A 24,815-nucleotide genomic window follows, 5' to 3' on the forward strand; every position below is an offset into this window, starting at 1 on the left:
GGTACAATTAAAGCATTAAAGCTAATATAAACTTATTTTCTATACAAAAGAGCCGGAAGGTACATCATGTACATTTATATTATATGTAAATAATAATATTTTTATGAATGATGGTTAAATATGTTTTAAGGAAAGTGGACATAGTAAGTCAGCGGATAGATCTCCTATCAAGTTAGTATAAAAGTATACTAGCAAGTATTTAGTATTTTTTTTAGTGCTTTAAAATTATATTTTTTTCTAAACGTAATATTTACACATAAAACATATTTATTTTTATAATAACAATATTATGTGTGTAAAATAATATTTTTACACAGAGCATATTTTTTCGTCTTTCGTCGGCATAATGACATAATTACGAGAGCGAAGGGGAAAAAATTCACGCATTCTAGATGGCGTAAACCCGACTTACAAAATACTTACTCTGGACATTATATTCGGATTCTCATACACGTGTGCCGAACATGGTATAATAATAATAATCGTAATAATGTAATGTAATGTAATAAACGACGGCTGGTGGGCTCGGCACGCGCGCCGCCGCTACGATAGGAACACGCTTTCTACGGTATAATAATATTAATAACGAAATTAGTACTTGCAAACGACGCGAGTGAAATATAAAGTAAGGTAAAGTCGGGCCAGCCACACTTGTCAAGCCCCTCAGTCCAAAATGAAAACAAAATCAGATCTTATAATAATAATTATGACATATATTATAGTATTATATTATTATTATGTTATAACAACGAACGCTTTCGTTGTATCTCCTAGAGATTTTCGAGAGATTATAAAAAAAAATAATAATTATCATTATATATATATATATATATATATATATATATATATAGAAACAAATGTGTATAGCCATGATGTAGCCATCACGATATAATATATTGTACGCTTTTTGGGCACTTTCGTATTGTGTTATATATTATTATTATTACATAGTAGGTACTCGTAGTTCTGTAGCTATAACGCGTGTAATATATAGTATATACAGAGTGTTTCTCCATATTCGTCGCTGTCAACAACTATTTTCTTTTCGTTTTTCTTTTGTTATCGGATTACTTAAACAAAATTTTTTGTAAAATTCAAACTTTTCTATCCAATATTTTTGCCTTATTTCTAAAACCCTTTGCTTTCTATACTATCAGAATTATAAGCAGTCAAATACTGTGATAATAGAACTATAAGGAGTACAATATCATCATAATGTTCATAGTGCGTTAATATATGGAGAGCCCACAATTGTCTTTTGCCAAAGGTACAATGAAGGCTATAGATTCCATCTGCCGATGAGTGAGCATCGTATAACAACGTTATGAAAATTGATATCTGATGACATTGCTGCAGTGCAGACAGTGCAGTGCATCAAATGCATATATATATATATATACATTGTGAAGCAGCAACGAATCTTATGAATCGCGTACAGTCGTGTATACATTCGCACTGGCGGCTACCTATATGTATTATATTATTATATATTACGCGCGGAAAGAACAAAAAAATCGTACCCGTATCTCATATACATATATTATTATGCGCATTTGACAACCGGTCGTGTGCATTTTTTCCACCGCTCGGTCAACACAGAAAATCCGCCAGCCGTTGACAATAGAAACATTCATCATATATATAACAATTTTCCGATCGATACATTCATATATTTTTGCGTGGAGAATAAAAAATATCCGATGGTATTGTCCGCGTTTTTCTGCAATTTTTCCACCCCTCATGCTCCTCGGAGACCGCCGCCCCGTCCGTCACATTGTATTTATACATGCCTAAAGGTAATACTATCATCGTTTTATAATATATATATATGCGCAGACGAGACGCTCTTTACCACAGTCCTCTATGTCTACCTCTGCTGAAGAAATCTGCCGTCGTAGTGTATAATAATATTATTATTATTATATACACGTCATGATGTATCTGCAACGATCTGCATGATATAGGTACACGGCGGCGGCCGACATCATGCTAAAAATATAATATATTATAATAAACGTATAAACGCGTATGACCACCGCCGCACAAACAATAATATATCATATTATCATAGTATATGACATACACGGTGGAGATCGCGATACGATTTTTTTTTTTATAAACATTATTATAACATTATACCATTGCAATATGTCACAATATATATTTTATTATATTAACGTGTTCAAATTCGAAGCGATCGTTTCGATTTTTTCGAATTTCTTAATTATTATTTTTAAGATCCATTTAGAACTCAGAAATATCACATTATAATGACTATACTACTATAGGTTTATGCTTAAAATGAACAATTGAGGTCATTAGAGTCACTTATCACAGTTAAAGTAGATTAATGTAAATAATTAATTTTAAATTTGATTAAAATTTAATTTTCCAATATTTCAGTTTTTCCATTTAGCGAATTATTGCTTCAAGCTTACGAATCATTATATACATATAGACATTAGATCGGATAACTATAAAGTTGGCGTGTCAAGGTATCGTATCCTTTAAATCTCAATGAAAATAATCAGCTTTGAACGATATAGTAACAATAATAATATAATATAATAATTAGGTTAGTCGTAGGTATCCATTATTGTTATTGTATCTCGTTATAACAATAATGTAGGTACCTAGTAAAATGTATCGACCGTTTGTTAGTTTCTCCGTACAATGTCCCCGAAGAGTTTTTTTACGATATATTGTTAAATATTAATAGTATTACATTAAAAGTGTACAGTTGGCTTGTCCGATGTTATTATAGTATACGTATGCGTTGTACCGTCAAAGACTGAAGTTGAAGCTACCCTTCTAATGTGCAAAGCGTCTCATAGTTCATGGTTAATAATTATATAATATACCTAATATAAAATATAAACTGCACTGTGAAATTACTGGGGTAATTGATCATGCCTTAATAGACAATAATATAATAATGATTTTGCGTCAATAATAATTCAAACAATGATAAAAACAAAACCGAGCACCAATTGATAATGGTGACCATTATGTATATTTATACTTTTTGGGAGTTTGGAATCTCCAATTCGACAAGGTTTCTTATATTATATAGTCGAACTACTGGGTAGTAAATGAAATTGATACAGACGTTGAGGACGAATAATGATCAATAATTACCAGTTTATAAGTACGAGAATGTATGCGATAATACGAATGACGTGAAGAATTAATACATATATACACTACAAACTAATACATGCTTGTCGCCTAATAATAAATTATTGGTAAGACACATTGTCGGAAAAATTGACTGTTAACAAATTTCACGTTTGAATAATATAAATCGACGAGCACTATGACAATATATTAAATGGGTAATTTGTTCGTTCACGGTCGATATTTATTAATAATATGATAATTTATGACGTGACGAGAGAAGTTATTAAAACTCGACGTGTATATTGTAATTCCGTTTAATTTGAAAAAAATATGCATCACTCCGATAAGTTTTAATATTATAAATACATGTACGATGTAACTTTTTATAAAACTATTTCGTAACTCTACAGTGAAATCATAGCCGAGCAGCTTCTCTGCCCTCCACATGTGTATAATATACGAGTTCAAGTAGGTGGTATATGTCATTATATTTTCCCCGGCGCTGCGGAATGACTGAAACAATTTTATCATGTGTTATAATAGCTTACTTTAGTCGTGGTACTATTGCTATTCGCCACGGAGATAAGATATTTTTGGCGACAAACTTTTAGTTCAAAATTTAAATTCAGATTTTTTTTAAAAAAACTTTACATTTTTCTAATTACATGCAACAATAAAAAACAATATATTATCATACATATTATATCGTACCTATATGCATAACCTTCTATTAGATAATATGTATTTTCAAAATTGGCAAATTATTATAAGTCCTTTAAGTAGATATATTTAAATATTAAATTTTCATTTTAAAAATATTAAATTTCTGAAATTTAACAAACTTTATTTAGGTATATGTGTATAGTTTTAACATAACGTAATAATTTGTGCTCATTCCATACAAACCACACTTAATCCGAAATGTCTATTATTATTATTATTGTTATAATGTTTATACAACCTATTATAATCTTATTATACGATAATAATGATGTATTATATTTAAATATTATTTCCTTTTTTTATATTATAAAATCGTCAACGGTAGGTCATCACGTCTTTCTGTGGCGGCGTCAGTGGCAAATCGCATCGAAAAGCCGACAATTTTTAATATAATGACACCGCATGCTGCAGTTTAGTCGTTTGTATATAAATTAAAATATACACGCGCACGCGTGTTTTTTATTATTATTAGTTTTTAATGATTACGTGTCTTTTTTACACACGTGGAATCCCGCAGTTTCCAGGAACGAGATTATTATTATTTCTACTCCATACGTCGGTCGGTCGGACGACGATGACGATGACGACGATAGTAACAATAATAATAATAATAATAATATTATTATTATTATTATTATAACGGGCCAACGACATGTGTTTGGGGAATGTTAACGCCGTCACCACAGCCGGAACACGCGATTATGTATAATATTATTATTTAATATAATATAATATAATAAATAATATACTTGAAGGCGCCTCTGCCTCCCCACCTCAAATACCAACACGTCGTAGGTCTACTTGATCTCCTGAAGCTGGATGCTCCTCGCGAATGCTGTTTTTGGCCGTCGCGCGACATGTAACGAGATTAGACTAAAAGGTCACGGCGGCGTCATCGTGGTCGGCTGTGCGGGTTCCGTGGCGGCGAATATTATTATAATATATGTAGAAAATAAAATAAAATAAGAATATACGGAAATCTCACGCGCTTACGATATTATTATTTTTTATATATTTTAAAAATAATCTAATAGCAGTTGTAAATTAGTATAATATGCGCGATAAAGTATAATTTCGTTGACGCCAATAACCCGACAAACCAGACCCGAAAATCATTTCGCCGCTGCCGCTACACAATTCCTAATGAACGACTATGACGTTTATGATAATAATAATAATAATATAATATAATAATTCTGTACAATATTATTAAAATAATAATATACTTGATTCATTAATAATATTTCGCATTCAGCTGCGGCGGCATAGGCGAAAAAATATTTATATATGTGGTTTTCAAGTCACCCGTTTCGATATTGTGTCAATGTTATTATATCATCGTTATTGCGTTTCATATATAGTTACTTCATTCTTTCCATATTAATTAAACATAATACCCTTCAAATGTTGCGAGGCCGCCTGATTGCATTTTAAATAATTTATTTGGTGTCTCGTGATATATTATAATATACATGTGAATAGAATCCAAGTGACTGCCGTGGCAGTGTATTTAGATAATAACATTATATACACGATAGCGCATGCACGATAACGCTTTTATTTCCAAGTTACAGATATCGCTTAACCGAAACGATTATTATTAAAAAGTAAAAACGCATCGTGACCGGATTCGGGTCCTGTTCGCGCTGCAGGAGTGCAATATAGTGATAGAGGCACGCCGCAAAAGTGGGCGGTGTGGTTATATAGAGGTATAATATGTTGTTAATTATCAATACAGAGTTGAAAACTCGTATTATTATATTAAGAACTATTAAAATATGCACTTAGTATTAAAAATTTGTTTTCGATAAAAGAAAGACGCATAGGTATATATGATATACAGGGGATTCATAATCACACCTAATAAGTCAACTCCGATTTTTTCGTTTTAAGAGGGCCTGTAGCAATACTGATTTATTTTTTCAAACGAGAATGAACATTTTTCTCGTAAATTATTAGGTAGATGATTATTTTTATCCTATAACTGAAATAAAAGTAATTTTTCAGTTACCTATTTAATTTCGAGTACAAAGAATAAAAGGATTTAAGATTATTTTATGTTTACTGAATATTAAATTTAATTAATTAATTATTTTTTGTTATATTTAATTAAATTTATTTTTGACCTATACATTTTAAGAGATTTTTCAATTTAGAAACTAATCGATCGAATCTTGATTTAAATATATTAACATTTCCAATAAAATTAACATATCTAAATAATTTAATAATTTAAAGTAAAAAAGATTGATTATGATTTGAAAAAATAATGTATTCCTAAATCCCGTCGGACACTTTAAATGACTTATAAAATCCAAGTTGGTTTTTTTTTTAAATATGATCTTTAAAAATATATTACTCCAAATTCATAACTGTAAGTACAATATGACTATTAAATATTATATTCATAGGTGGTCTTCAATCGGGTTCCGACAATTTTTTTTATACTTTATGTGGTTATTATATTTGTACAATAGTTCGGCTAAAACTCGGTTATTATTGCTTTGCCAAGTCCACCAAGCGAGAGGTCAGCGGCGAATTAAAAAATCGGTTGCGGGGGCCATCTGGTGGGTACGCCTTGACCCGTAGTTTCTGGAATGTCGCGATGTACAATGCAAAATAAGCGCGCGCCATTGACAACAGACAACGCATGCAAGTATAATAATAATATATTGAAGGCGCTTTCCAGGAGAAACATTGCTCTCCAATAAAAATGGGTGAGCAAAATCAGTAACATCCAACTATATATATATATATTATTTGCAATATAACCAGGCTTAATTAATGGAAAATGCTTCAACGAAAAACTGGTTAATTTAAATAGAATGTGTACCCTCCCCGAGAAATAAAATGAAAAGGGGGACACCTAGGGAAACTTGGAGAAAACGTATTTACTCACGTGATTAAAATCACCATAAAATTATGAAAAAAAGTATAATATTATTTTAAAAACATAGTTTCAATTTAAACATTAGAGGTGGGTCACGCTAAATGTGGAGTGATAAGTTTGATAATTAATGTAGTATCATATGACGACGAAAATATATGACGCTGTCAAATGGTCAAAATCACAAACAGAAGTCACTTTTGATTATTTTCACATATTTCTGTAGTATTTGGATTCTTGTATTATTATTGTCAATTGTCATGTAATAATTATATAAGTATATATGTGTATAGCAACACTCACAAATATAATATAATTAGTATAGTATAGTGGGTATACGACTAGAAAAAAATTTCACTTTTCGGTTTCAATCAACAGCTAAATAATTATGCTATAATACATTCGTTTTAGAATGACATATATATATATATAACGCGTATATATATATATATTAACAATAATAATATTATTGTGTCGACAAAAGTTCTCAATACTACTGTACAATGTGTTATGAGAAATCAATTTGACATTGGGCAAGTCATATTAATTATTTAATATTGCGTAACGTTGCCTACATTATTCCGCAGTCCGTTTTTTTTTCTGGTCATTTTTAATATTATTTTCGCGTATTATTACTATCATTTGATAGTTAGATACCTAGGTAGGTAGGTTGTTATATCGCTGTGCGATTCATTAACAGCGGTATTGACCTCGATCGCCCTCGTTACCGGCTTCCGACTAATAAAATCGACCCAATAAAATATTATTTTGCGTTTTATATTATAATATATAACACAACTACACATTATAAAATTGTGATTATTACAATTTATTGTATCGTTCGTATCTTGTGTTGGCGTATTTCAGTAGCTATATAGATTAAATGATTTCGTATACTTATGCAGGTCTGTCACTAACAGTAACCTTGAAGTTAAAATATATATTATTATTTAACATAACACTGTTTAGACAATAATCAATAATAAACCAACAACCAAATTGAATTTAGCATATTTTATAACATAAAAATTGTTGTTTAAATCTTACCCTCTCTGCCCCTCAAATTATAATTGCCTATGGTGGTAAATATTTCTTTCGAAATTCATTATTTTATTAATATACATATATATTCCCTAAAATTTGGCAGAACAGAAATTCACTATATAGTTATTGTAAAATAGAGTTGTTTATGGACAATGGAAAAACATAATGATATCATGCTAAATTGTCGCTCTATGTGTTAAATAATATTTCGTGAGGACATTGATTATTAACTTATAAATAATTGTTTCAGGTATATACGACATACGCTATATTTGTTATATTATGCATAAATATTCAATATAGTTCAGCTTAGGTTTTTTTTTAACCCAAAACGTTTTTCGTAAAAACCCACATTTTTCTATAGCTATATTGTAGTACATATATACCTGTAGATAAACGGCCTCGATAAATGCAATTTGGGAGTAAAATCATTAAAGTAAGGCTTAAGCGTTTCACACGTGCTAATGATTTTCACGCGTTAATGTGTTCATTCATTTTCGATCTTAACGGTCATTATAAAACATTTTTTTAATCTTTTTTAACAGTAATTCATTGTAATAAAACATTAGGAAGTGTACACTTACTGAGCGAAAGGTTTTATCTATTTTTATTGATAAAAATATTATATTAATAAAAACATAAAAATATTTTGTATGATATTGTAATTTGAGAGATCAATGTATAAGATTAGATTAGGCGTATATATTATTTTAATGCGTACAATAAATAATAATATTCATATAGGACACAAGACGAGAAATCAAAGGGAAAAATCTCCGTATATAACAATGCAGCGCAAGTATTTCGTCATGATATCTCATACAATATATAATTATTATTATAAGAGACCTAGCTATGCGATAATATGTTTTATAGTAAATATGATTTCATGACCGGCCGTGTATATAGGTATAGAATGATAGCTAAATTATAGCTTAATTTAAAACAAACTCAGCTATTACAATATCTATAAGGTACGTGTGTATAATATACATGTATAAATGTACAGAAACATCGACCATACGTTTATTATTATACGATCGTTATCATTATTTTCACTAGGTTTTCCGATTTGGTCGGATAGATAGTGATACTCGTTTGTGTGGGAGAAAAACCTCCCTCTCGTTCTCATACATACCTCGAAGAACATCATAGAAGTGTTCTATATATTATATAGGTTTGTTATATATATTTATATAAAATCCGCCAATAATGAGAACATATTAGAAATCGGAATTGTGTCGGAATGTTTTTCCTTTTCGCATTATCATTCCTAATAGCTGGTAAAACGGTATGAATTTGACAAAATAATAAACCGCAAAACCGTTTGTGTCTCGCAATGATATATATTATATATATACCTTTCACCGGAACGTCACACATTATTGCTATTATCATTTTTTTCTCTGCGCACGCGTTTCGATACGAAAACGTCACGTAGGTCGTTTTATATACTGCACATGTTATACACACACACAAATAGTACGTATAAATTGTGTATACAACATCAACAACAACAACAATAATAATAATAATATTGTTGTTTACGATACAATATGATATATAAGTAAATAAGAATTGTATATATATATATATAATATTTATTGTTATAAGCGCGAAATGACCGTATCGCTTTCTGACGTTATAATATATTATTATATTCGGCTAGATAAATATATATATATATAAGAAATAGGTATAGGTGTGTCTATAATAGTTGGCAGTCATGTTGATTCCACTTTACAAGTTATATGTAACTATTTTTGTTTATTTTACTTTGAATATTTTATATATTAAAAATTACTAGACTTAATATTTTATTATAAATATGCGTGCAGACATTTATAGAATATAGAACTATATTAAATGCTTAATAATAAGTAATTTTATCGTTTATAATTTATGGTTGTCATAGAAATAATAATATACTGATAAAAGCCAAAAGAATATAAAACTAAATAAAAACTATAATAATAATAATAATAATAACATTATAATATAAAATAATTAATGTTCATTCAGATGGGATTAACGAATGGCGCTCACACAGAAGCGACTTAAATCGCAAAATTAGCAGTATATTATAGCTGTGTGGAGAATGCGTATACAGCAGCGTGTGCAGTCACCATGATTTTCAATAACTTTCTTAAAAATTTTAATTTTTGAAATATTTTGATTTGTTTATAATTATTGATACTGTGGTATCTATATAATATTATACTAAAATATAATAGAAATAATTGATAGTTTTATTGGTTATTAATTCTATTATGTATAATGTTTTTATTAATGTCTAATTATTTACATCAATAATTTCTATTAGTTGTTGAAATAGTCTCAAAGTATGAGCAAGAGGTAGTTATAAACTTATAAATATGTCTAGGTACATATATATAATATATTAATATATACCTAGTATATACAATCAATACAATCATAATATATAGGAGTATGATTGGTACACCCTGTATGTTATATATAGTATTATAATATGAAATCGCCGCCGTGAAATCGTTATTACCACGTATCTATATGTATAACACCAATGATAATAATATGATATTCACGTTCGCGCGTAGGTATAAGTATACATATTATATATATTATACGATGCGCGCGCAGATACGCGCACCCAGTGAAAGTATTGAATTATAATATATAATATGATAATAACAGACAAAAGTAATAAGTAGTAGTAATAGTAGCTATATAGTAAACTGAGATTTAACGCGGACAACAGTGCAAGACAGCCGGTGCATATATATATATCCGAATGCGCGCGCAAACCAACACATGCAAACATTGAACGTACATGATACATTGTAAATACGAGTTGGCAAATAGTAATAATAATAATAATAATCGGGGGAGAAACGTTTGGCTCGAGGGTTACAATAAGTAAAAGCGATATTCTCGCTCGCGCGACCGACTGAATCCATCATCATACGTTATTAAATTACTACGACGTTTTATATATTATTAGTATACATATATACTATATAGGTATATATTATATTATATCGCGTCGTTTTTTTTAATGGACTCCCCGGGGGGAGATCTATCTATTGGCGCGCGTATAAATCAAGTAGGTATATGACCGTGGTTTTTAATTTTTTGTCAGACGATCGACTCTTCGCAAACGATTCCGTACATCATATAAAATATTACATAATATTATAATAACGTTATTTTTCCGAGTCTTCAACGCGTTTTATTATTTATTAGCAAAACTTGACGACTCGTATATTCGTCATAGATATATCGCTGTGGCATATTATAGCACAATCTATCCCCCCCTCCCGCACCCAATCGGTCATCATTGCAAGTTGCGATATTGACAGTCGTGAAATAGTGGAATATAGGACACGCGTCGCTGCATAAAATATAATATTATTTACTTATAATATAGGTATGGAATATGTATATTCATCAGTTCACACAGCATTTTAATAGCTTAAAAATCCGAATTTTTAACACTAGTTTCATATTGTATAGTATATAGTAAATACTATATGTATATGCGTCTAGGAATTATTAGTATATACTCGTTAATATATTTTCAGTACATATTATTGGTAGATTACTCCATGAAAAATAGAATATCGTAGTTTTTCTGTACCCGAGTTTGCTGTGGTTTACAACTAGGTAATTAAATTTCTGCTTTACATAGACTATTAGTATAATATAATATTATATACGTTGAATGTTTTTTTGTTATTGTCACTAAGATTTTCGAGTGGCATACTTTGAACTGCCACCAAAATATGTATAATAATATAATATGATCATTAAATAGAGCAGAATGAACAAATGCCGCCGTTCCGTGGTGAAAACCGATTATTTATTATTATTATTTTTTTTTTACGCCAAAACGGTTCGTGTCGTAGACAGAACAATGCGTTCTAAATACATATTATGGATAGTATATGGACGGATCTATGCAATTGCCAATTTGTGTTTACGATTGTCGTCTGCACATTTATATACATACAAATATACAATATACATATGTATATGAACATTGTATATACCTAATCGCTGCACATATACAGTACATAATAATATAAAATATTAATATGAATATCGACTACAGACTACGGTCACCATTTTACCGAACATATTCGGTTTTCTATAATATTGTTTATCGTGAAAACTGAATCACGTATACATCGATGAGAGGCCGAGTTTCCTCTATAAACCTACTACGATTTCTCAAGTCTATACGTCACGGCGGCGCTTTCGCATACTATTGTCTGTGATGATATTGAGTGTATCGCAATCATCTCTTCAATAATTGTTCACGCTATGTATATTATGTATTAAATATTTCGATTATTAAACGTTTGCGGTCATCCCAAATCGCTATACAATGTTGTTATTATTATTATTACGTCACTCGCACATGACGTGGATCCATAGGTTTCGCCATCAGTACATATAATATTGATATATACGTGTGTAAATATCTTTACATAAAATAATATATGCCAATATACATATGCTAATATACATACCTATGAGCGGTTTACATCGCGCGGCCGAATACAACTTTCATTTCGGTCTTCATCCTATTGGAGATAAAAACTGTCGTTTTCTTTAATATAGGTTGGTATAATGATAATATTATGATCAGAGTATATATATATATATATATATATATATTAGTGAGTACCTACAGATTTAAAAATATTAAACGTGTGTAAGTTAGTATATGATAAATTAACTTGAATTAGTTATAACTTATAAATTGAATCAACGTTAAAAACGTAGTTAACAAACAAAAGTATATTTAACCCTAGAAGTTTGAAGTTAAAATAGGTAGAAAAATATTATTTTATTCTGTTAAAAATAAGTTAATTATTATTATTTTTTGATTACCACCTATGTCACGCTGATTAACTACTTTAAATTCTATTCTTAAATAATAACTAAATATTTTGTTAATGATGCATCTCATACCGTGAAACATCCTGTGTACCTTACAGTAGTCACCCTTGTCGCTATAACGACCGTTTTATTGTTGCGGTACACCAAAATGCATGTGGTTATAACGCATCATCATTATATCTTAGCTGATACATCTATTATATTATAATATAGCCCCAGCCAGCATACCCTGTAATTTAATAACACATATAATATTATTAAATATACATTTAGTAAGTTATGCTCTGTCGCTCCGACACGTTGTGAAACATATATGTGGCCTAAGTAGGTAAACGCTGTATACGTAAGCGTGATAGATTAACTAATAATATGGATATTGTATATTATTATTATTATTATTATATCTGAAAAATGTTTTTTGAAAGATCGCGTGTGCATCATCATTTCAGATCTGTATCCTTCAACTTTGTCCAAAGAACGTCGTCGTGACAATAATAATATAATATAATATGTAATATTTTCTTGTTGATCAGATTTATATTCTCACGCACGACAGTATGCATAATATATATATTATATAGTCTCTATATAATATTTATACCAGTACCTACAGGTAGTACTTACATCAATTACCTTTGTGTATATAATATTGTGTAATATTAGAATTTTAGTATATATTATCTTCAATTTAAACAATTCAACACTCATACTAATAAGAGTTATTATTAGAGATTTTTTTCGAATATTGCTATTGTAATTATTTTATATACCATTCGATGTAATTTATATTCATATATTTTTTATAATGATAAAACGCTATCCGGCTAGTTAAATTATCTCTTTTAATCCCGATCTGAAGGACAGTGACATCCAATAATTGCAGATAATTAGACATACCTGTTTAAATAAAAATTAACATATTATTTGCCATCGTTTTCGTAATATTCTTGTGGGGTTATTGGGATAGTCATAATATTATCATGATTATTTATAATAATTTTGTTGGCTCGTTGCTATGACCTGTGTACGAAAATTATAATATTTAAACACATCTTATTTATAATATTATATATTATATATAGCCATAGCCCACAGGTAATATAATACGTCATAATATACTACTATCAATCATCTCCTTTACCTGTGATATCATACGATGTTAATGGTGTGTATGAAGGGTTTAGTAAGTTTTGTTTTGGAGAATATTATGATAGTATTTTTAATTTTGTGTGATTGTATATTCATACAGTATATATGTATATTGTATATATACATACATATCACATATTATATTAATATTTTTACGCACGACAATTTATTATAAATTATTATTTAATAAGCGATCGTACCTCGGGGTCAATCCTATCATATTGCTGAATAAAATAGGTGCATATGGGCAGTATAATACGGTATCGGCTTTTTCGGATTTTCTAACGGTGTTTAATTAAATAAAATTCACTTATAACCGGTATGAAAAATCAATTTCGGCACGTTAACATTTAAAATAATGATATTAATTTATTTAAAATATTATAGGAGAAACCCGACAACTGTAATAATCATAATAATGTGTATTATCCCCGTTCGTACATAAATCAAGTTATCTTGGCGGTGAGCTTTAGCGTTTACGCACAATCGACAACGGAATTTTACATTTCGTTATACGCGGGAAGGCTATGGATAGTATACATAGGTGCGATATGCGCATTCTCTGGCTATAAACAGCTATTAACGGGATTCTCTGCTCAAACGATGATGATAATATTGTATAATATTATGTCGCATAATGAGATTGAAGTAGGAATTTCTAATTTACACCGTTAGGTTATTAATCGGACATGCGGGCGTATGTGTGAGGTGTGGCCTATGCCTAAAACATTTTAAAAAGATTGCACATGAACGCCACCGACGCGAATAATACTTAATAATAATATCATGTATTATTCGACTAGTGGACACCTGACGAATGGGAAACAAATTCGATTGTCGCTGTTGTCGTTGCCTCAAGTCCAATGACCGCCGTAGATTAACATACTAGCACATTTTCTAATATGATTTTCACTCGTAAGCCATACGCATACGTGAGCGCCGTACTGTAGTGCGTTACGGGTTTTTTACCGGCGCACATCGATGGTCGGCGATTGGCATATTATTATATCCATAATATCACGGTTGTTTTTTTATTTTAACGGTGCATCATGATAGTAGTACATATGATAATATACATATTAATATATTATTATTATTATTTGTATTTTAAGCGATGAAACGGTAGGCGACAGCGATATGAAATATTAAGTACCTCGGCATTCTGTCGTATTCGTGTCAACGACAACAACCTTTGTTGAGATCGTTAAAAGACCGGAAGTTTAATATTGAAAATTAGTGGATGTGTTTACAACCTTAAAAACTCTAAAAAATGCATGTTAATATGTTCCTATAAAACAATCATATACGAACGTATACAATTTGTTAAAAATCGTATAATAGGTATATTCAAATTTTTCTATATTTTTTAATAAATTATTAATAGAACATGTTTCATAATAGCGAATTCCATAACATCTACTTAGGGAAGTATGTCAGAAATAGCATAATTTGTACGGTACGCTTGTGTAATGTGTACGAGCCTCTGCAGTTATGCACTTTATTTAAATTCAAAATTTAGAACGGAAGCTTACCGTAGACGAAAACACGCTAAAGACCTGCAACCAGGAGACACTAACTATTTAGAATCGAAGAGGCGGTACATGAAAAATATTTTTAGATGTCATTGAAATTAAATTGATCGCCTATAATTTGGGGATGATTTGCATTTTAAAGGTTGAGAACCACCGGTCTATGTGACTAGGCGGAAATCGGATCGTGCTGCAGTCGGCCCGGATTTTAAATATCACGAACTCGATAATAATAAATTTGTATTACGCATGCGCGTATTGTATATCGTATAGGCCGCGGAGGCGGCGACCCGAAGCGGTGCCTTATATTATTATACATTACATTAAATACGTTATTGCGATGGCAGTACAACGAAGACATAATATAATTGTAGTATAATCGTGAATTAGCTGTGGTTTATACGATCGGACTTTTATAGGAACACGGTGCATGTAATCGTCGTCTATATTATGCGGTACACGCGTAACACGCCTGCAAATGCACCCACGACTACGATCTGCCGCGGCCGACTTCATTTTTTTTACCTATTATAAAATTATATTGCGTATTATTTACCTTCGAGTTATTTCTTTCGCGCCGTTTCATCGAATAAAAAAAAAACGTTATTAGTTATAAAATCAAACTGCTCAGAGTATAGGTCTATACATATATTATATATATATATATAACCTACTGTAGTCGCGGCGTCAGCGTAGGCGTATTTTAATGAAATATATTTCGCTTCTACGAGACAACGACTAAAACATAATTTAATAAACTTTATCGTAAAATGGATCCCGTTATACGTACACCGTCTGCGTATATATTATCATATAAATAAATAATAATAATAATAACTAATACCATATAATTTTATGCTAGATACGTTTTATTATTCGTATAGGAGTAGTATATCAAAATATGCGTCTGTATATTATATCATATGGTATGTGATTTAATTTTTTTTACTACAACAATTTCGTTATTTGGGATCCCTTCTGGCATCTCTCGCTTATCGAAGTTTTCTATAAGTTATCAAGATGGTTTCTTTTTTTTTTTGTCATTAAAGTTCATTTATGAATAATAAAATAATTAAATTATATTAATGCGGCTTTATTAGTTATTTGTTCACGTCTTTATTGTTACATTATTTTCTGTGTTTGTTTATTTAAATTTCTTATTTGCTTGTAATTTGTTATCAGAACATTAATAAAGGTGCAGAGAAACAAAATATCTCGGTTATTCAAGTATCTATTTAAAATTTTCTGTGGAGTGCAAAGTGTAATCCGGATGATAACATTCGTATTCGAGACTCAGAATTCGTTCGGACTATCGAAGTTCTATATAATACGATATTAACGTAGAAAAAAAAATCAAATCCGCCCATTATTCTTACGTGTTGTGTGTAAAGTGTACACGCCGACCATACACGGATCTTGATTTTGATAATTCGTTTTACACGGCGCGTTGGATCGTCGTAATAATTCGATTATGATCGCATATACCTACAATAATAATAATATGAATCGCGCGATCACTATACCATAGGTATACACGATAAATATTAATAAGAATCTTCGAGTATTATAATATTAACCACATTTTATGTACAAACATAATAGTATAAAGCGTACGTATTATTATTATATCGTCGTATTAATAATACTAATACCGTGAAACGAAAATTGTCTTCACGGCCGGGCGTTTTGCTCTCGCTTAAAATGCTAATTTTAATCTCACGCCGCGAATTGTATAACATAATATACACATACAAGCACACACATGACGTGACGGGAGCAGAGTGCGAAAAATTATAAAAAAAAACAAAATTCACAATATAATAATAATAACAACCCATCGGCCAAATTGTAGTGCATTAATATCATATTATTATGCTATAGTAATAATAATAATTTAAATCAGATCGGCGATCGGCGGGGCAAGGTCGTCAGCGGCTGCGGTACCACGCCCGAACGGATCTCGCGAAACAGACCCCCGGGGGTTAGCCCGCCTGCCTCGACTGTATTTATATAATATTAATATATATATTATATTACTTGTGCGGTTTCGCTTTTTCTCTCTTGCTCTCTTTCGCTTGCACACTCCTCGCACGGTTCCCGATATAGCCGCGACCGTCAAGGTCGTCGAGGAAAAATCGTGTTTTTTTTCGTTGTACATTTTATGTAACACGCGCGCGTGGATTTGATTTAGGGCGTTGCCACCGCCAAGTTAATATTATTGCACTTACGGAGTTGTTACGGCATGTGTGCGGAAATCTCCGGCCGCATAGCACACATTACGATTTATATTATAATAATATATTATACGATATTATAACCATCGTATACCATGTGTATTATTACATATTGTTATTATCGCGATCAATTGTTTGTACGTGATATTATTTAGCTCCCGTTGGACGGCACGCGCGTGTACGATTAAATACGATTTTTTTCCGTGGGTGTTATAAGATAATAAAGCGCAGTGGGTATTTTTGTGCTTGCTACCCGGTGGGTAGAGATGGCAAAATTAAGAACCTTTAGTTATAAGTTAATGTTAAAATAGTAAGCTATAACAATATAACATTTAACCGGGTTCAAAAGAAGTAGTGATTTTTAATTGCTTTAATTATTACGTAGCAGGTTATGCATTATCATGTGCAACTTTCATTTCTTAAAATATTTCGTTAAAAAATACATTATATTATTACTTATATACTTGCAAGCTATCTGCATAGTAGCAGGCATATTAACCCACATTTTTGCAATATGGATACTTTAAAATTTCATATTTACCGACTAGTTAAGTTAAAAAGCATAAAAAGATATTTATGTTGACAACCTTTGTGCATTATACGAACTATCGGGTGCGTTAGCGGTAGTATACACTATACATATAATATATATTATATATACTTCATGATTTTAGTGTTATGCGTGTTTAGTAACGGCCGAGTGGTTTTGCGCGTTTAAAACCACATGTACGACATATTATATATTTATATACGTATAATCCAATAGTATTAATAGTATTATAATATTATACGCGTCTCAAAACAATAATTTGTGCAACTAACCCTTCTGTGCGTTAGTACATACAGTATATTGCTATTTACGGTATATAGTATTCTCCCGTATTGTAGGTGAATACATTTTTATTATCGTGATATATTATGTTTTGACTGTTTATTTATTTTTGGTTTTATTTTTTATTCTCAGGATCACATTCAGGAAGTGTTAGATAAATGGACACAAATCGACGACGAGATTTGGGCCAAAGTGATAGTGCTCGAAAGAAACCGTCGAGTGGCCAAAGCTTACGCTCGGGCACCGATACTCACGGTGAACGGGTCCGACGAAGGATTCGATGGATACAGGTAATAATAATTGTTTTACTTGTGCACTTAACACGAATTGTTATAAGTTGTTGATAGTTTAGGCATTATAATGTACCGATATCATATATATATATATATAAACACAGCTAAAAAAAATATTCAAACGAGATTGTGAAAAGTTTCATAATAACAAGAGTTTTACACCATACACATACATTTATCGACCTAATCACGCGGGAATGAATACTACACCTAGAAGAATACTCCAGAAAATTACAGACATAATACGTTCTACTATTGAGACATGAAACTTTCACATAAGATTGATAACAAAAAAAAAATTGTTTCGTGTGAAAATCTGGTGGCATAATAGTACATAATAATATAATATATAATATTATGGTCCGTTTGTTCTGCCGCAGTAGCGTTTTTATTCCCTTAAAAATCTAATATTTCTATAGACGATTAATTATGTAATTCATGTGACAGCCAATAATAGTACAGACGTGGGACCACTGCTAATATTAGCATTTATATAATTCTAATATAAAACATTTATTATTGAAATAATTAGCATTTGATTATAAGTATCGCGAGTGCGCGACAGCATAATAATAATGTGTTACCATTTACCATTAAACTAAAGCAGTGACCTTACAAAATAGAATTAACACGAATAGTGTAGCGTACTACAATGTTATTAAGTGTTGGGAACTTGAGTACCACCTACTACTTAGATATATTGTTTAAAGTGTGCTTTTCCGGAAAAATATACGCGCGAATTGAAATTAAGAATAAATTTATGTACATGCCATGTAATGCGCAACGCTTTTCGCCGGTATACCTAATAATGGTCATAGTATAGATGCAAATTAATTTCGATAGCAAATATTACTATATATATGTATTTTGTATTTGTATTATCATAATTACATTATTATTGTGTCTCGTAAAAGGTTCATCATTAATCGATTGAACCTACGCGACATTACGATAATAATTACAGCATATTATAGTGTATTATATTATGTATATTTAGCATTATACTACTAATGTGTTTTGATTCATCATTTTTCGGAAACACCTACATCACGTATTATGATAATAATAATAATGATATTAAATTTACAGTAACTTATATAGTATATTAATTTGTTCAATTCCGACTGCTGGAGGAAGGCGATAAATTGAAATAATTATACATAAATGTAGGTTTTTAATAACATTATTCATTTATAACTTTATTTCCATGTAAATTCAATCTTAGCAATAAGGAACACGTAAGTTAATACATACAATTATATTTTACACACACGCGTACTAAAAAGTCTACATTGCTATTTTTTCCGCGCATAATATCATTATATTATAAGCCCGCGAGGTTTCGGCTTGAGTGTATTATAAACTGTGTTATATGTATAAACTATATAGATATAGTACATATATTTATACACAAACATATATGTATTATAATATGGAAATTATCAAAACGTGTGTTATTTTTATCCGACAAGAACTGTTCTAATAATGAATATAGCACTTTTTATCCGAGAACTCAATTATAATAGTATAATAATTACACCGAATTTTTATTTAAACAAAACTTAATTTTTCAAAAGAAAAACACTTTTATTGTATATAAGTTTTAGGCAATGTAACGAAAATTAAAATATATATAATTACATAAAATCCGAATTCAATAATATTTGGAGAAATACTTTATAATACCTATCCGAATATATTATCGATACAAAGTCGGGCGCCCAATTATTGCAGTCGAATTAGCATTTGTATATTATATATACCTATCTACTCATATATATTATGTATATATATTTTCTAAGAAACGTTTCTGGTTTTGGAATTCTCTTCCCGCAAGTCAGTGAACTCTCTCGGCCATATGTACACAATTTGTTTTTCCTCCTCCTCCACCACCACCACCATCCCGCCATCACCATCGCCGCCACCACTACCTCCACATCGCCCTTCTCGTGTTCTTCTGTTTCCTTATACGCTTACTACACACATACACACACGCGCGAACGCGCGCTTTCCAATTCAACTCAATTATTATTACCGCGCCGATAACGAAACCACAGTCGTTGTTTGAATCGCGACAATTTATACCAGGACTCTTTTCTACACGTATAAGACACACGCGTTTGTAAGTACGCGTATACGTAGATGGCGTGAACCGGGTACACACACACGCGCATATAGTATTATGTATGAGTGCGTAAATCGTAAATCTCTTTATAATCTATATGCTTACAATAGAGTGCAGGCCAATAGCTGAATATTTATTGTCGTCTGTGGCGGGGGGCGCGCGACCTATGAGAACTTTTTGAGATGCGAAAAATAGATTTTGAAACCAGTCGCACGCTATAATATGTATATTATATATTAATATAAGTATAATAATATGTACAACTATATTATCTAAAGACTTCGAGAGATTTATAGCGTCGGCTGTGTGATGTAATAATTTCAAAACAAAACAATATAATATATAATATAAAAATAATGCACATTATCGTTGTAGCCATAATATGTGTAATTTTATATGAGTAAATGTATACAAATTAATGTACGTTTATATAAGTGGGGCCTATAGGCTTTTAAATTTATGTGCCAATTGGTACTAATACATTTTACACACATATTCCTTGAGATCCCTATACATAGGATACCATAATGGGGTGGTTCACACATATAATTATTAGACTTGGCTTACGAAAATTGAATATTTCCGTGTTTCTACTCAAGGTTTTTATTGGTCACAGAATCAAAAGATACATGTATATATGATTTACATATGAAAATACTTATTCAAAGTCATGTATATATATATATATATATATGTATAGAAATGAATGTATTTTTTTTATAAATTTTAATCAGAATTTCAAATTATTGTTAGAGATAACAAAACAGTAGCGAATAGTTTGAACCTCGTGTTTGAAAATATACAAAGTACTATATCCAATAGGTACACTACAAGAGGTACACTGACCCCGAATTTCCCGTGAGCTAATATGGGAACTTTAAATTCAAGATACAGTTCGCGACGTATTTATTTTTATTCATTTTTTATTTGGAGACAAAGTGGGGTTATAGATCTATTAATCTAGAATATATATTTTTATAACTCATATTATTTTATAATAATAACATATATTCTTATCATAATGTGTGTAAAGCCACTGCCGCGGCCGTTTATACGAGATAAAAATGTAATATATAATATATTATTTACTATAGTAGACATTCTAATATGTTGAGTCGTAATCGTCGTCACGCCGAATACGCTTTATGGTATTGTGGGGCGTACTTGAATCGAAAATCATTTGCTTGAGTCCTTAAAAACGTATAAAAATTCTTAGGCGCCCGTTCCGACTGCATAATAGTTGAATGTCAAGGACGCTAAACGCGCCCATAGCTGCTAGCGTTTAAGTCTCCGCGGCGACTTTAATCGTAATATAATAATAATAGATACTATTATCATTGTTACATTGTCGTCATCGGAACATTTTGTGTTAGAATATTTTATTAGTGTAATAAATACGTATAAGGTAATTTACCAGACATACTCAACTTCATTTTTTCAATTATTAAGATTGCATTTTTTAAAGATTATATATTATATCCTAGCCTATTATTAGTACATAAAGTTTAATTTAAACTATATAATACCATACCTATATTTAAGAAATCATTTGTTTTGATTTAAATGCGTCAACATTTAAAAAAAATTATTTGTTTAATAATTTATATACAATTTGTATGTTCTCCCAAAAAAAAGAAAATTACCACAGCAAAATATAGCTTTTTAAGTACAAAATACATACCTATTAAAAAATTACAAAAATCAGAATTTTACTAAAATATTCATTATTAAAGTATACTAGTATGATGGAATTTAGCATGTAGGATGAATTAACCTGCAGTATGCAGTTGTATAGAATGTAAACAAGAATCACTTTTTAATTTTGAACGATATTACTCGCAGTTGTTTAACAAATATTAATAATTATTATTATTTTAAATTTCGATGAACAAATAGGTATTTTTGTACAGCATGCAGTTTTTAAAATAAATTATATTTTGGCGAATTTCTAAAATTATCATTTAGCATTTTATCTTAATGGGACTTTATTAATGATTACGATTTAATCGGTTAATACGTATCAAGTGTTATGAATAAAAACGATTTAACTAATTCATCGTTTAATATTTATCTTTCTATAACAACATTTTTAACCTGTCATTTTCGGTTCACTGGACAATGGCGATAGGTCAAACGAATAGGTACGAATAATATGTAATATTACATAACACACGTTTATAATATAATGCCACGTATAAAAATTTTATAGTTCTATGGTCATAACAATGAATTGCTGTCGCAGGTACTATAATATTTTTAAATAGTTTTTCATGGGATGGTATATTCCGCAGTTGAAGCTCAATGTCATAATATTATATGCGCGTAGTTTTGATTTGTTGAACGTGGGTTATAATATTAATATGTAGGTACCTGCGTTGGGGGTGCCCACGATTAGATTACGGATACTATGAAGTACAAGACATACCGGTATAATCGTAATACATCTACAAATTATTATCCAAACCTCCGCAAAAATTTAATTTTTTTATTTTGTTTTTCGATAAAAACACGCCAGACCACTATTACTTTGTGCAACAGTTGTTATATTTTATTCTTCCCGTCTGGCATTAGAAATAAACATTTTATTAATCTGCAAACTAAATGCATTCGCATTTATGTTATGACATATGATTTATTATACATCCAATTATTATACAATATAATATATATTGTACCCAGTACCTACCCACAGATATTGTTTTTGTGCGGCTGCAGGGACATCGAGAATAATAATAATTTCGAATCAAATTGTCGCGCGTTTCACTAATCGTTAAGATTTTGACATTGTTTGTAAATAATAAATTGCAAATTTTTTGATCATACATAGTACGGAACACGATTATATTATATTTTACATATAAATCGTCGTTATTCGTTGTTTTGCTTTTTATTCGCTTTATTAGGCAGGTCAACCGACTAAATCGTCGTTGTATCGTTGGGTGGTATAATATAATAGGTAGATACCACATTTTTTTCCGCAGTTCTTTGCGATTTCTTAATTAGAACGAGAATTCGTGTACGCGATTGTTATTATATATTATTTTAGTCTGGGCACGACTGCACGACACTTGTACATAAATTTGCCGGCGCGCCGTTACACAATAATATCGGATTGTTGCACTTACGTGCGGTGCAGATGTCAAAATGTCAGTTTGTTATATAAACCTATTCCAAAGGATGTTATGATATTATGCTATTATTATTAGATATTACTCTGTATCTAAAAACGCAGAAAATCGATTCTCTATTGGAATTATTAGTAGTATTGTGTCTCCAAAAATACGCTCATATAGGTACACGAATAAAATATGACCAATCATCTCATCTTGTATATATATAACAGCGGATGTTGCAATGTAATGTAATATATTATATTTGAAAATATTGTTATGAACTATTAACAGTGTGTATAACTACCGTGTCTCTTGTATTAACTACCGTTTTATGTGATCCGTTATGATATTATTATTATTATACAAAAATAAAGACCATAGTTATAAACATAAATTATACGTATAACAATGATTTCATAATTATTATAATGTATGTATATGGCTATTGGATTGATGTATACATACATGTATAACTATGCTAAAGTCGATTGCCTCGCTACCGTGTTTATGCCCATCAGTAACTATAATGGCAGGTACTAATAGTTAGGGACAACGATTAGATGACAAGGCGATTAATAGTAAATATTGATTTTATTGATAAGTTTTTTTTGTATGCGTTTATACAAATATTATTTATTTTTTCGACTATTTGCAGTCATTACTAAACAAAGTTATTTAAAGAAGATTTGTTTTTATAATTTCATATCGTTATTATTATTATTTGATTTTATTACTTTTTTCAATGGCAGCGTACATAATTATTTAAAATTTATTTGAACTAACTAAATTAGACCAAGATTTTGCGTGGTATTCGTGTGCGATTAGGTACATTCCATTCATCAAAACTTTTTAATTTACATTTTATGTAGGCAGATATTA

At 30.3% G+C, this 24,815-nt stretch overlaps 1 protein-coding gene across 3 annotated transcripts in view; it reads left to right on the forward strand.

Moving 5' to 3' along the window:
* LOC113556714 overlaps nucleotides 1-24,815 on the forward strand; it is a 145,731-nt gene that overhangs the window by 85,121 nt on the left and 35,795 nt on the right. For all 3 annotated transcript variants that reach the window (XM_026961827.2, XM_026961829.2, XM_026961830.2), the window contains exon 3: nucleotides 18,538-18,695. In XM_026961827.2, coding sequence (XP_026817628.1) covers nucleotides 18,538-18,695 — 158 coding nt within the window. The remainder of the gene's footprint in view (nucleotides 1-18,537; nucleotides 18,696-24,815) is intronic.

The sequence above is a fragment of the Rhopalosiphum maidis genome, chromosome 1, assembly GCF_003676215.2.
Source record: "Rhopalosiphum maidis isolate BTI-1 chromosome 1, ASM367621v3, whole genome shotgun sequence".
Classification (NCBI taxonomy): domain Eukaryota; kingdom Metazoa; phylum Arthropoda; class Insecta; order Hemiptera; family Aphididae; genus Rhopalosiphum; species Rhopalosiphum maidis.